General features: G+C 44.9%; 1 protein-coding gene across 4 annotated transcripts in view; it reads right to left on the bottom strand.

Annotated features, from left to right (window-relative positions):
• The window catches only part of LOC104693055 (glypican-5-like), a 338825-nt gene extending 323494 nt beyond the window's left edge, over nucleotides 1-15331 (bottom strand). For 2 of the 4 annotated variants that reach the window (XM_039556825.1, XM_039556828.1), the window contains exon 1: nucleotides 15098-15328. In XM_039556825.1, the coding sequence (XP_039412759.1) occupies nucleotides 15098-15263 (166 nt within the window). In that variant the 5' untranslated portion in view covers nucleotides 15264-15328. Of the gene's footprint in view, nucleotides 1-15097 lie in introns of all 4 variants that reach the window. The other 2 variants (XM_039556826.1, XM_039556827.1) reach the window with 2 other exon arrangements.
• Nucleotides 15332-16149: the final 818 nt, after the last annotated feature.

The raw sequence follows: 16149 nt of genomic DNA, 5'->3' as shown, positions 1-16149 counted from the left end.
TCCTACTCCGTATCATCCAAGGACAACAATAAACTAACAGCTGCATTTCTGCTGTCCAGAGGGGACAGCATTTCACTGCCACAGAACCCTGCCTTACCTGAAGAATGAGCCACAGAAACCACAAGAGGTGGAAAGCCTAAACCGGAACACAGGCATGTAGAGCCCTGCATTTACAACAAAACTGAATTGTGTATAAATGAAAGAAGCAGGTCTCTAGCCCAGTACAGTGAGACAAAACACCTTCTGAATGCAAATCACACAGGCTGCCTATCTAGTCCTACAGGGAGGACATAAAATTCTTTATGAGAGGTGTGAATCACCTCATTCATCTCAACTTCAAACCCTAATGATAATTCAGATGTTAACAACTGTTTTACCAACTTTTTAATAGGAACCACTTCCTAATATGCTTTACCTGCTGTGGTAAAATCCATATAAGGTGGCAAAGCACAGAAAATTTCAAAGATACTGATAGGTTCATGATAAAATGTTCTTCCTATTCTTCTTCATTTTATCTGCTAACATAAAAAATTTGTAAGAAGGTTAGACTAGAAGAAACAAAAGCAAATATAAACCTAAAGGAACCATAGGACTGTTGGACATTTGAGCCACAGCCTCAGAAAGGGAAACTGCAAGAACAGTATTCAAGAGGAGAGGAAAGCAACTCCTCAATACTCCCTTTCCTCCCAAAATTTGAGTACTTCTGTTTTGCGAAAGCCATACATGAAGCCAAGTGCTCAGACAACTGTTTTCTCCTCTTTAAAAATACACACTGATCGTGCCTAAGTATTAATTTTACAACCCAAATCCTAATGCTTTCAATGAGCTTGTCCTGCAAGCCTGTAACTTCATTTTTATGCATGACTTAAGAATGAGAAATGACTGGTTTTGATCAGTTTTTACCATTATTGGAACAGATTTCTTTAGGATCCCATTCTCAGTTTCATAATTTATTTTTAGGGAGAAGAAAGAGGAGAACTACAAAAACCTAGGTGAAATACCCAAGAATTTTAAGAAAAGCACACTGCACTCTTAATACTATTTACACAAAAAGAAGAGCAATCATTTACAGAGCTGAACCAGAACTATGCAACTGATTACTAGACAAGACATCCCTCACTAGGGCCAATTCTTCAACTTCATCACCCATGACACGGTAATTAATTAAAACAGGCTGCAGCAAGACTACAGCATCACGAGGTCTCCGCATCTCGTTCCCTATGCAGACAATGCCACTGTGCTGTCACTGCTCTAAAACTGGAATTTGATGCCACCAATTGGACCCACAAGCATTGGGAGGCATCCCACAGCAGGAGAGGGAGAACATACGTGACAGTAACTGGAGAGGAGCACTCATTCAGCATAACCACGCAGAGGAACCAGCTGACAGCCCCACTGGTCACACACAGGGCACCAGGAGGCTGGTTTTGATAGTCTAGTTTGAACCTAGATTGCTCAGATGACTTCTCCCACGCTAGACAACGTGCGCAGGGAAGAGGAAAGGTAAGCAGCATCAGAGAGAACTTGGCTCGGCACCCCCTGATGTCAATGGAGACACCCAGTGGCATGAAGTCATACAAAATACAATGAAACACAGCTAGACACAGCACTGGGCTTCATGCTTCTGTGGGATTTAGCAGTTTGAGACTAACAAAGCTCTGTACCCAGAGAGCTTTGGTTCAAACTCTTAAGCAGATCCTGGAACAAGGATCACAGCCAGGAAACCTGAGAAAACTCACCCTTAATAAGAAAAATCAAAATTAAAGAGAAAAATGAACCTACAAAGAATTATAATTTAGAAAAACTTCCATTACCTTAGAGTAACTTGCATTTGATTTCAGACAGTTGCTTGTGATTTTTAGCTGCATGCATTCAATGAAAACCAATGGAAGGTCAAGAAGCTAAAACCCCAAACACATCATGGAGTTGGTCACAGCATTCAGTGGTCTAAAAAGCAGTGAGGGCCCACCAGCAAAGTTAATCTAACCCCCATGAAATTAAGGGCCACAACAGTACTTCCCCTTAAGCACATGGCAGTGCTCAGGATGGGACTGGCCTTCTGCCCTTTCTCATTTGTTTTGGCTGTGCTCTGTTCTGTCTGCGTAGAGCATGGAGGATGGTCTGATTGTACCAGGAGCAGACAGGAATGAAGAGCTGGAGAACTGCAGACCATCCACAATGAAATCTCACCTGAAGGGGCCATTCCCTGACTTCTGGGTACCAGCCATAACCCTAAGCTGGAAAGCAGCCGAGCTCACTGCACAGGACACATTCCACCATCCTCTCCGGGACCCCAGCAGTGTGTTCAGCAGGAAAACTGTACCTTTCTGGGATTTCTTGAGCCAGGATACTGGATTCTGAAACAGATGCTGCTTCCCGAAGGCTGAGGGGAAGCAGGAAGATGTCCTAAAAGCCTTTAAGCTGGGACCACAGGCAAATAACTTTTGAAAAACCAGAGTGGAAACCTCTGATGGGCTCCTACATTTGCCAATATTAAAATGTATGTTTGACCTTAGGCCAATCCCTTAGGCTCCACACTTTGTTTCAGACATGGAAAAGAGGAAGACTTCTTCCATTAGTTTGCTTAGACAAGTAAGCAATTCCTAGTGGACAGTGCCCTTTGCTATGTGCCATGTTCAGGGTCTTCCCGGAGCCTGCTTTTGATTTGGACCCTCTGCACCTGTTATATAAATTAAGAAATCATGTTTCTTCCCTGACATCACTCCAACAAGGCACCTTCACAGCACACTGAACTGATTATCCTTCCCTTCCCACTTGTGCTATTCCACTCAGAACCCACCAGCATGGAGCTCCAGAGCTTCCCACTGGGGGTGCCCAGCACAGCCCCCGTGTCCCAGAGCTGCCTGAAGCCAGCTGGACACACGGGCAGGCAGTGCTGGCTCCACTCAATTCCCTTTGGAAAAGCCAGAGGCCAGCAGTTCACAAGGCAGCCAGGCTGGGGATGGCAGCCACCGGAGACACAGCAGCCAAGCTGACACAAGCTGGCCCCAGGCAGCCCTCGCTACTCAGCTAATGTTTTGGCACCTGTGATAGTGACTTAGAACAAACTTTCCACATGTAAGCCAACAGCCCTGCCAACAAATGACACCAACACTTTTCATCCCAGTTGGGGTTTATTTCTATCAGAGAAGGCCACAGAGCACAGCAGGTCTGTTACCAGTAAGGGGGAAGCTCCCAGTAAGCTTTAGATCCCAACCAGGTACAGCCAAACCACAGCTGCTTTTTGGGGAATGCAAATGTTTATATTTCCTGACATATCTAAGGCAAACCAGATTAGAAAGAGTAAATTTAATTATTGCAGTTTGAAACTGAAAATACAATGCTTTAGCCAAATACAACTGTGGGCTGCTCCCAATGGTAACAGATATATTTTTCCCAAACTTCAAAACTAAGATTAGGAGATTAAAGTCAAGCCTTCTCTGAGCAGAAGTTTGAAAGCCTTTCTCTGAGAGCTGTGCTTCCGATTTCTTTTTTAAAAGCCCTACTCTGTTTTGAGAAGCCAGTGGTTTTTCTACATATGCTTTGTTCTCTTGCCTTCACATTCATTACACCACTCCTTTTAACCACCCATATAAAAAGAGAAGAAACACTGCTCTTCTGAAAGCTGGATTCTTGTTGTGAGTTGCAGGGAGGAAATATTTTCACCACCACCACAGAGCAACCATATCAACCTCTGGGTGCTGTTCCCCAAATATTACTTAGCAAGCCCCTGTTCCTTCTAAAACCATCACTCCATCCTTCCAGCTCCCACTTTTTTAGGTTTCCTTCTGGAAGGACAATGGGGCAGGAACACAGGACATAATGGTTTGACATTTGATTAGAGGGATGGAGCACCTCTCCTACAATGAGAGCCTGAGTGAATTGGAATTGTTCAGCCTGCAGAAGAGAAGGGTTCAGGGTGATCTAATTACAGCCTTCCAGTACCTGAGACAAAACAACAACAACAACAAAAAAAAAAAAAAAAAAAAAAAAAGGAGAGGAACTATTCCCAAGAGCATGGAGTGACAGGACAAGGAGGAGTAGATTCAAACTCAGAGTAGGCTTAGATTAGATATTAGGAAGAAATTAATTGCTGTGAGGGTGGTGAGGCCCTGCCACAGGTTACCCAGAGAAGTTATAGATGTTCCATCCTTGGAAGTGTTCAAAGCCAGGCTAGACAGGGCTTTGAGCAACCTCATCTAGGGGAAGGTGTCCCTGCCTGTGGTAGGATTTGGAATGAGATGATCTTTAGGATCCCTTCCAACCCAAACCATTCCATGATTTCAACCTCTGAGAGAGTCCCAGGACAAGCCACGTAAAGTCCAGCCATGCAGACAGACAGACGTGCGCTTTGGGGAGGCAAGACATGAGCTCTGACCTGGAGCAGTGGAGCACGATCTGAATTTGGGCACAGCATCATGCCAGGTATGGCTACACTGCTGGCAGCAAAGGACTGGATTATAGGGATCTGGAGCAAGACCAAATCAACCTGGAGACAAACTTTGAGCCTTTTTCAGCCACAAAGAATAATTTCCCTACATTGGTAACAATAAAACAGTGCTCAAGAATTAACACCCCAAAACAGTGAAACACTGAAAACCAGAGGGTTAAGGACCAGAGCTTCCCTTGAGTGGGAAAATTAGAGATACTCAGACTTGCTCTGGAAATCCCACGTCTATTTGCAAGACTTAAAATTTTGATAACTGTCTTCTGTTTTCAGTAGCCTAATTGCCACCTCACCTACACACCTGCAATATAGTGAACTGCCTACCACCAGCAAAATCTAGGGTGAATATTTTATTTAAGTTAGGAGCAAATGCTCCACATCTCCACGCATCTCCGTGATGCCTTGCTACAACAATGCAGTTTCCCACTAGCAGCCTTGCAACTCGACTGCTGCTCAAAGTCTGATCACTTGAAAACTGCTTTTTCTGCATGCTCCTGTCCACCACTACATAGCAAATCTATGAATTTGTTGTTTTGCCTTCCTGATCCTGGAATTTCATATCCCCACACTCTACGTCTGCTCCTTCTTCACAATACTCAAACTTATAAAGGAGGACGAAACCTATTCTTAGGGCTCCAACACCAAGTCAAGTTATAATCCTTAATGAGTCACCACATCTGGAATTCACTTCATTCCAGGTGCATTTAAGCTAGATTCATTTACACCAACAAGCTTATTGCTCTGTGACCAGTGCAAAAGCACAGAGCATTGTTTCAGAGCAGAACAAACCAGAGCAGTTGTCACATTAAGTGTTAGTGCAAAGAGGAAGGTCCTCAGGATAGGGTAAGAAGCAAAAGGCCTGTATTTTAGCAAGGAAGAGTTAGGTTTTGCATTAGGAAAAACCTATACAGTAAGGTAATTAAGCACTGGAACAAACAGACTAAAAAGGCTGTGATCTTCTCTCACTGATTTGAACAGTTTATTCTGGCCACAAGTAGAGGGAATGGACCAGATGATCACTTCAGGTCTATTTCAGTACTATTTTCTGTTATTCTAATCTTTCAGCAGCTCTCAGCAGTGTATTTTTCTAATTACATCCAGTTTTCAACAGATTAGTCTCCCTTTATTCACATTTCCTAGCATAAACACCCAGAGCAAGCTGTTCCTGGACACCAGCTCCTTTGGCACTACGTTGCTGCACCTTTTGTGAGGATTTGGCCCTTAAGATCTCTCAAGAGTAGAGCTTTAATTTCACAGCACGGATCTTGCTCATTTTACTCCATATTTACTGAGAACAAAGGGAAGACTATGCAAATGCCCTGCTACTTAGACCTGAACAAAGTGGAAGCAAACATGTAGATGTGAATAGGAGACATAATGGTAGGAAAAAAAGCAGACCTTTTCAAAAGTAAAATGACTTTGTCAGGGTCCCTTTGCACTATGTGCATGGATGATTTGTGACAAAACAAAAAAGTGCTAGCCTAGCACGTCACCCATGTCAGAGATTAGAGCACTTCAAAACCTTCAGTAGTTCAAGCACTTGCTGGAACTTGAAAGGCTTTCTTATGCAGTGCTTAGCTTCTTTATGGCTTTTACACGACTTTGATGTGCACCTAAGAGTGAGGAATCTTAAATCTGAAGGTTTTCTATGGAAACACCCATATCGTATAATAAATTGCAAGATCTCATCACCCTGATTAATGTGAGTCAAAGTTTGCAAAAGTTTTTGCCAGAAGTTAAAAATTCAGAGTCGCTGTTTTGATACCCAAATAAGAACCCTGAAGTTCCAAGCACTTAGTCACTTTCAAAAGCTTCTACAATAATAGCACTGGTGTAGTATTTCTAGTCATTGACAAAGTATGGTGTGCAAGGAAGTAGGTGCTTATGCAAGTGTCACTTTCTCCTCCACTCTCATTCCCTCTCTAAACCAAAGATTTACAGTTTTCCTTAAAGTTAAGGGATCTGTGGAAACACAATCAGTTTCTCCTGTGTTACGAAACCTCTTCTCTGAGTGCAAACACGGGTGTGTAAACATCAGCTTCGTTTTCCCCCCCACTATACACCCTTAACCCCCAGGAGCATTAATGGGAATTATGCATGCATAACGAGCACAGAATAGCCCCCTTATGAATAGGGGCCTTGTTGGAACAATGAATACATTTAACCATTAACATCTAGGGATGTGCCCAACTATCCAATTTAACTAGCTGCCAAACAAAGCTACCGTGACCTAGCTGATATTGTCAGGTTTGCAAGTGCAGCTCTCTGAAATTTGTCTCTCATTTGTTTTTAAAGGAGGTGACGGTGGTCTGCGCAGGGGCTCTTTGTCAGAAGGAGCTCCTTGCAGAAGGATGGCCTCCAGAACAGCTTTCACATCCACCATGCAATGGAAGAACTCTACAGAGAGAAAGACCATGACCCCAGGAAGGAAGCAGAGTCATCAGAAGACCAAAAAAAAACCATATATATATATATATAATTTAAGTGCATATATATGCTGGCCGTCAGTATTAATATAAACTCAGTAAGAGCAGAGAAAGGCAGAATACAGCACAGAATTATATAAAAAAAGGTTGAAAACCGTATTTCAAAAGAAAAGAGTGGAAAGACTACTTCCAGGGGAATAATTTTGTCCTCTACAGGTCTGAGGTTCCCATGCAATTGCCTGGCTACACTTGCTCTTTATTTCTATATTTTAGCTATCAAAATGCAAGACAGAATCTGAGGATACGTATCAGTGAAACTCCCCTGAGACTTTTGAGTCCACAAAATAAATGTAATGGTATCATCTGTGATACTCAAAATTCCTCCATTGTCTTAATTTCTTTCTGTATTCTTCCAGCTTGTGTCATGAAATTTCACAAGTTAAAACTTTACACATTAATCATGCATGTATGAATACACCAAGAAGGTAATTAATAAACATCCTTTAAGACTCATGTACTGAAAAGACTGAAACAGATTTATTCTCCTGGAAGTGTACGCATAGTGTGCATCCATAAGAAGCAAAGCTGCAACTGCTCCATCATAAATCATTTGTGTAACACTGCTGAGCTCCTTGGTGCTGTAGAATGGCACAGAGCCCCAGGAGGGTCCAGGACAAGCAAGCACTCTGTAAAACTCATCTGTCAGACTGCCAGGGTAAGCCTTTGGGCAGAACCTTGTACAGGAGACCACTGTTGAGCCAGAGGGGATCCTCTGGGTGCCACCGCACTAAGCTGTATAGCTTCACCTGCCATCAAACACCACAAGACTACTGGACTCAGTATGGAATTAGCAAAGCCACCTGAGTTTCATTTCACATCCTAAAATAGGGTGGCAAACATGGTCCTTAGGTTCTTCTACAGGATAGTCCAGTGGACCAGCTACAGCAGTTCAGACACAAAGGGCTCACTGCATCACCATCAGCATTGCTATAAAAAATACTGAGCTGTTGTAAGGAACAAAATGCAGCCATAAAAAAGTACCAGAGCAGGTTAGCACAGTCCTGCTATGGCTACTCCACGGCACAACTCAGGCAGTTCCCTGTCCAGACCAGGCTCAGTCTCCAGCACACCTGGATCTACAGATCACCCTGGGTCAGGAAGGACACAAAACAGGAAAAAAACCTTGTCCCCCTCGGTCTGTGCTATGTAATCCTGCACACCCAGCTCTTAGCTTGAGGCTCTGGTTATTTCTGTGGATCTAAACACAAGACACTGTGCAGAAATATTTTCTGTTTTTCCATCAAATAATATACTGCCTCAAAACACTAAATCTTAACTGCTTGGGTAGAAGATTTAACAGGCTTTCCTCCCTATCTTATTCTATCCTTAGGATAAACCAGTAAATATTAGGTAGATGCCTTATTTCATCCACTGGTGCTGCTCAGAAGTTACTTGTATGTGAACAAAGCAAATACCTTTAAATATATCTCCATGGATATGAGGATGAAGCTATCATCTTAAATACTGATACCTAATCAACAGATTAATACACTCAGTATAAATTTTGTCACAGGCCTGGCTGCTGTCTGGGAATTGACTCTGGTCCACCAAAATTTGTATTTTCCCCTAGAAGCAAAAGCTGTGCTCTAAACTGGTATGTGATGAGTATGCATTTGAACTATTATGAAATATATGCCTCTTTATGACATTTTATACTTTCATGGGACAAAGATTCAATTACAAAGACTTTGTAATATTTGGAACTCTAGCTCTAGTTTTACGTGGTTTAAAAGCAAAACCCTTTCACCACCCAGAGGGCATTTTACACATATCCTTGCTTTTTACAGATCCTCAGGCTATGCCATTTTTCCATGATTTATCCTTATAAAAGCTCTTACTTATTTTGATATATTTATTTTATTGATTTATATAGTGATTATCGTGCTAACTTTGTTTCCACTTACCACATTAGTGCCTTTTCATCAGTACTGCTCTTTGGTTAAGAACTGTCTGCTCAGACCTGCCACACTGGCATGGTGGGGTGGGAACACTATTTTTATATTATTTTCTGATAACAATCTGGTAGCAAAACTTCAGTGGCACATAAAAGTATTACAGAGGCAGCTCTTGGGAGCCACCAGTATTTTAAGGATGAGTCATTTCTTACTAAGCTTGTTTTCCATTCCAAAATCCAGTTCAACACCAGAATCACCAGATCTTGAGCTGACCATTAAAAAAAAAAAAATTGCTACATACTCTTTTCAGCAGAGATTTTTCAGAGACTAAATAGACCATGTGAATTATAGCAATACTTGACTCAGTCTGACAAGAAGATTGTGCGCTGGGGGAGAGTAGGTTCTTTGCTGACTCTTGGATACCTTCCCAAGACATTTACAGGAAAGGCTGATCTGAGTAACTAAGTCATTTTTCTTCTCACCTGGACCAAATGCTCATGCAAGTCACCAAGGACAATGTTTTTTGGGGCTTATGGACACGAAAACTACAGGTTTCCGTCTGGCAGTGGAACAGCAATTCCATCTTTATGAGGCATTAAGTAAGTTTAAACACATTTTTTCTGCCTATAGATTACTCCCAAGAGGCCATTACAGAGTGGGCAGCTGGTCCTGCGTCAAACAGAAATTTAAGACATGGGAAAAGAAGGGGAAAAAAAGATGTTACTGCTGGCGAGATCTTGCCTTTATCCACAGTCATCACCAGCTTTAGGTTAACACTTCTGTTGACAGTCTGAGCCTGAAGAGTGCTATAAAATCCAAAGACTAATGAAGGAAGGATCCTTTACTCCAGAGGAGCTGCAGGCTGCAAAAGCATAGCTTTCCTTCTACTCAGAACAGCTATTTCAGCAAGTACAGACCACAGCCCCAGACTGCTCAGAGGCTGTATCAGAGAACTGAAGGTAGGACAGCTTTCAGGTTCAGCTTCCAGTTCAGAAACCAACATAACTTCTAGCCTTTTCCTTCATTTAAAGAAAAAATTAAGTGAAAGTCAGCCTGAAGAAGTGAAGGTATAGCTCAGTGATATTTTTTCTGGCTGCGATCTACCACCCTTTCCTGGCAGCTGTTCAGTAATAAAAGCTGCTCGCAGTAATATACTGTGATATAAGCCGTAGACAGGGAAACTGAGGCACAACTGCTCTGGGCTACTCGGAGAGGGACAAAGATGGGAACAGAATCCATCTCACATTGGATCAATCCACCCCCCTCCAACAGGTATATCACCCCCTTTGTGATATAAATAACCAAGAAGCCTGTGTGTTCATAAATAAGCAAATACAAAGTGTAACAGGAAAAACACCTTCCGCTGTAACAAGCTGCAAGGTAATGCCAAGGACATTTCAAACTTGTGTTAACAATCAGGTTTGTCAAAAAGAAACAGGAACCTCATGGAAACAGGACTATTTTTTGCACCTTTTTAAAAATCTTAACCACCCCTATACAGTTCTTAAGCATAAGCAGAACTATGCTCATCCAGCAATCTTTCCTCCCAGATGTACCCTTCATCCACCCTACTGAAGGCAGCCCCACACTACCACACACACAGGTGTGGACAGAATACCCAAGTACAAACTGCAGCTCACACCAGAGGATTTGAGTCTCTCATTCTGATGGGACAAAGTTCCCAGAGCCAGTGCAGCAAGTCCATGTCTCATCTGGCACACAGCAGACATCGACAGAATGCTGCTGTGAGCAAAATGCCTTTCTGCACTACACCTTTACCAGGGGAACCAAGGTGTTCTCATTAGGAACACAGAATTAAAAAGCTGAGTGATAATAAAAGAGAAACAGGAAAATAAAGTATGGCACGACCCACTTCATAATAAAATGGACAATTTAATAGAGATTCTTGGACATATACAAAATAAGTACCTAGTTCATGCTCCTTTCTCAACACACATGGGAGCTGTGCCACAGGCTGAGATGGGAGGAGATCCGGTCTAATGCATGCACACATGCAGCAAGGGGCTTCTGGTGGCAATCTAGGACTTACCTGTCATTAATCAGAAAGTAAAACAGTTTTAATGTGTAATTGTTAATGCACGTCCAGCTCTACTATGGGATATTCAATATATACACAGCAATGAACACTCCTGCTGATTACAGGATGACATAGGGGAATAAAGCAGCTTTTAGTAAAACAAAACCTGCCCTTCAGAAGCAAATTCCTGAACACAGTCTGGGCATCTTCCATGCTCCTTGTAAAGCAGTAGTACAGCAAGATAAAGCTAATCATACCTTTGGTAGTTTTCTACAAGATGATTACTTACAAGGTAAAGAGTTCTTAAAATTCTTTCACAAATGACATTTTCTATGCTTCCCAGAAATCAGCCTAATTCTTCTCTCTCTACTTACCATATGTTTACAGACTGGGGTTTTTTGCATGCTCAGACAGTAGTCAATAAGCCAGAGGGAAAACTGAGCATATGTAAATGAGTAGGATGTTCTCGTGGTCACACGATTACCAAAGGAATCACAAGAGGACTTTTATTCTGGTTCTGCTACGATTCACTGCCTGAATGCAGTCAAGTCTCAGATTACAGTTGGGTTCATTCAGTTTTCCTACCGAGAACTTGGAAAGCAGTGACAGGCAGGCACCACCATGTTCCATGCCCCAGAAAAACCTATGAGTATCCGGAACTCCTCCCAGAGCCCGTGCCAGGGCGCGGTGGACGCTGTAACACAACCCAGGGCTCGCAGGGTATCGCCAACGCAGCCCCTGTCTGGGAGCCATTCCAGACGTGGCAGCACACGTCAGGTTGGAGCTATCTAGACTCCCTGGAACCAAAGGCTTAGTCCCTTGGCAGGATTAACACAGCCCTTCACCCTTGGAGACAGCTTAGAATTCCTCCCTCATCAAAATGTTAACCAAGGAGCTCCTACAAAAACATCCCAGCTCAGCCTGTGATAATCAAAGTACAAGATCAGGAACATATTACCTTATTTTTCAGTCTGTGGAAGGCACAAAAAACCCTTCATGTGGATCACAGCCAAGGCAGCAGTACCTTTACCTGACCAATCTTTGCTATTTGCAGCAGATTACCCTTGAAACATTCCTTTTGTTCCAAAAAAAGTAGGGTATCAGATAGAAGCACAGATTCCACTAGAGGAGAAGGGGGTCTTACAGAAAGACCAAGGAGATCTGCTGTTTAAAAATGCCTCCTCTTTCGGTATCTTACTCATCCCAAAACCAAACATGTCCTTAGCCCTGCAATCATCAGTGGACTAGACTTCAGAGAAGAAAAATACCTCATGTCTTTTGGGGGAAGCTGTGGAAGAGAAATTTGAAAGCAAATCCTGGTCATCTCCAAGAGCTCATTCAGGTGACAATTTTCAGGCAGGCTACTGCCAGATTCACAGCACTCCTTAAAACAAAAGCCTTTTTTTTTTTTCCCCCTTAGGAGTCTTCCTCCTTCCCTTGCCACCACATTTTATCCAGGAGGCTGGCAGGTCCTGCCCAAAGCAACTCTTCACCTCACTTCAGGCCATGCTAACACCGCTTTCACACCCACTCAGCAACCCCAGGAACCTGTCTGCAGACAGGTGCACACGGGGAAGCAGCTCCCAGTCCACCAGTCCCTACGAGGCTTGGATCCAGGATCCACTGCTGTACCCCAGATCCACCGCCTTACAGCTTCAGCACTGCAACCACAGCTAAAGCCACAGGAGGGTGTAGGCTACTAACTCTCCCAAGTATTTCATTTTATTTCAGGTGAAATGGACAGCACCCATAAGAGGAGACAGAAAATATACACCTGACAGTCTGTCTGCTGGTCCCTCTCCAGGCGCTGGGTTGGGCCTCTCTCCTTGACTGAACTGCTGGTTTTCCTGAAGGGTCTAAGGACCTAATAATCATTAAGACTTTAACCTCTGCCAGATTTGTTTTATTAGCCTATGAATACTGGCTGGTGATTAGCCAAGGGCTTTCAACACTTATGATTGAAAATATCTAGTAAACAGACAACAGGACTGCAAAAGTTTCACTTTTTAGAGAAAATAAGCCAAAACCAACATGCAGGTGACTGAGGAGCACTCCAGGGTGGGGCAGGTCTGGCCCCCATGGGCAGGAAGCTCCTGGCACTTCGCTCAGGGCTCCATTCAGCTGAGCACGCTGTTCCCCAGTGTCACCCTCAGCTGCCCACCACTACTCCACTTTAGCTGACATCTGACATCTTCAGGGGACATGCTTCAACATTCGTGTGGCATTAAAATACATAATAAAATAAGCCTCAGTGTCAGGAGAAATGTGTATATGTATTAAGATACATTCACCGATAACAGCTGCCCATGAAAATGCCAGAAAACACTTCAATATTTAATTAAAAGAGGGCACAAGACAGGAGGCAGTACTGCCTGGCAAGGGATTAAAGCACACAAGTTTTGGTGGAGCAAGAGTAATACTCAATGAACAGGGAAGATCAATATGCACCACTTGTCCTCAGCGCTGCTCCAACCCTCTTCAAAGGAAACCTTTATGAGCTAAAATTTAAAAGCGTATTACCCTCCCTCACCTTCTCTCTCACCATTTCTTTTCTGAGAGCTTGTTATTCAACAGTAAAGTTCAATAGGACACAAGAAGACAATGAAACCTGTCCACAGCAGGAGGGTTGGAACTAAATGAGCTTTAAGGTCCCTCCCAACCCAAACCATTCTATGATTTTCTGCTGCATCACAGGATCTACACCTTCCTTCTGAAAGCAGACAACTTTTTGAGAAAGATTCCTCTACAGCACTAAAGTTTTATAGAAAATGTAAATGAATCGATTTAAAGTTGGAGGAACTTCTCCCAGGAAAAGCTCAGGAGAGAGGGTTAAGCATTCATCAAAATGGATGGAAAGCCTTGTTTTGCCTCTCTTTTAGCTCTCCAAAACAACCACCATCTGATACCTCTATCAGCACAGAACAGTAATAACCAAGCTTCAAAATGCCATTCCTGCAAATCTCTTCTTGCCACAAAATGACAAATACTTCCTTCTCCACAGATAACTCTACACCCCTGTGTCATCTCAACTACCTCATGCAAAGTGAAGATCACCAGCACTCTGCAATCGATTACAGCCGTAAGAGATCAGCCCAATGGCCTATCAAATTTAATCCCCAAGACAGAAACCTGTGCCAGAGAACATATCCAAAACTCATCTAAGAAAAGAAGTCTTTCCATCAAACTCAGCAGGCTTTGAATTGAACTGCTCTCAAAAAAAAAAAAAAAGAAAAAGAAAAAAAGAAAAAATAATAAAACAACAACCCAAATTGAAACTTGTACCACCACACACCTACAGGCAATTGCAGTGGCATGAGGTAGCCAGAAATTGCGTTAGGAAGTTGACAGTTTCTTTTATTCCAATGCCTGTAAACATTTTCTTAAAACAGATCCACTGAATTGTTTAGATTGGAAAACATGTAAAACTGAGGAATGTGACTTCATTATCTAAATATATGATACGTTCATGAGAGTTTAATTATGAAGTATTTCATCCCCTTACCAGAGTAAGGTTGTAGAATATGCAATAAAAAAGAGGCTATTCTTATTATCTCTGTGTTACTTTTCCCTTTCAGTGCTGACAGGCATTGTCTCTGAACTGTGAAAAGGCAAAATGGAACAACACTCTGCTCATCAACTTTCACAAGTGCTGCAGACTTACTACTTAACTAAGCAAAAGCCAAGTTCTGTTGGCTGCATCCCTCCAAGGTGTCACCTCTGCCTTCCCTTATGACAGCTCCCCTGAATTAAGCTGCACGATGACTCTTCGCAAGTCAGAACTTAGCGGTGAATTCACCACCCGTCAGAGGATCCCACATCTGGTCAGCAAAACAAGCCTGCCAAACTATCCGGCTACTGACTAGCCTTCTGCGAAAGGGACCCTCCCTGTGAGGAGCGCTCTGCCTCAGGTACTCAGCAAAGGGACCGCACAGGTCTGAAACGCGGGGATGAAAACCCCGGCGCTTGCGGTGGCGACCGATAAGCAACACCTGCACAATGTAAAAGCGCAGAAGTATTCCCGCTCTCCTTTCCCGGGAAATGTTGAGTTATTTTAGCCAGCGGCGTGCCCAGTGCGCTTCGCTCCCCGAGCCCGCGGGCAAGCCGCGCCGGTCGGAGGGAGCCGGGCGAAGAGCGGCACCAGAGGGGGCACCGCGGGATCCCGCGCCCCAGCCCCGAGCCCCCGCAACCCTCCCGTCGCGGAGCGGCCACCCGCGGGTGGGTCGGTACTGACCGGCCGTGGGCACGTCGGGGACCAGCTTGAGGGGCCCGATCTGCCGCAGCTGGAACGCCGTCCGCACTTCGTGGCAGCTGGGGGACCTGCCCGCCGCCACCGCGCCGTACAGCCCCGCCGCCAGCAGCCACAGCCCCAGCACCGTGCGGCATCCGCCGGCGGCCATCTCGCACCCCGGCCACGGCCGCGGGCGGCCCGAACGCTGAGGGGCGCGGGCCCTCAGCCGGTCCCGGCGGCGGCAGCGCTGCCCCCGCCTGCCGCCCGCGCTCCTCCTCGGCGGGAGCGGCCGCCGCCGCTCCTCCCCGCCCCTCCCCGCGGGGCCCGAGGGGCGCCGCCGCCCCCCGATCGCGGCGGGGGCAGGGCCGGGAGCGGGGAGGGAGCCCCGGCAGGGCGGGGGGTGCGGGGGGCCGGGCAGCGGCCGCGGGAGCGCTCGGGGGCAGCGGGAGCGGCGCGCCGCTGCCGTCCGGCCCCGCGGGACGCCCGCACTGAAGTTTGCGCTGAGCATCGCTGCGGTGCGGTCCCTGCGCACCCAGGCAGCACATCCAGGTCAATGCAAGGCACCCAGGAGTGCCAGAAGAAGGGAGATCAGCACCAAGGGAAATGCGCACTCTCGGCCTTGGGTTGTTAAGAACAAGGTACAGAGGGCAAACAGAGCAGGAGGTATAAAGCCCCTAAGCACTGCAGGTTGCACACTCGTGCGCGGTTTGTTTCGATCCTGAAATTGCTAGCAGACGATATGGAAGGGTCTTCGTGAGACAAGTGTTAACTCCAGCCAACAGTCCCTGCAGAGAACAGAAACTTCACCCGAGGAAACATATCATTATACACCCGACTGCGGATACAAATTGTTCATTTGTACGAAAGCCAGCAGAAATTCCATCCTATATGGTTTGGGGGGCATAGCCCCCTCCTGGGGATAACACCACCTTCAGAAAGGTGGTCTGCGATCTTTCCACTACCCCCCAGCAGTGTCAACTGCTTTACCACGCGTCTGAGCACAGAACTACGCTCAACACCTATGAATATTTTCCATTTGACAAAAACACTCAATT

This window comes from Corvus cornix, chromosome 9 (assembly GCF_000738735.6).
Source record: "Corvus cornix cornix isolate S_Up_H32 chromosome 9, ASM73873v5, whole genome shotgun sequence".
NCBI classification, from domain to species: domain Eukaryota; kingdom Metazoa; phylum Chordata; class Aves; order Passeriformes; family Corvidae; genus Corvus; species Corvus cornix.
This window is presented reverse-complemented; position numbering and strand designations above follow the sequence as displayed.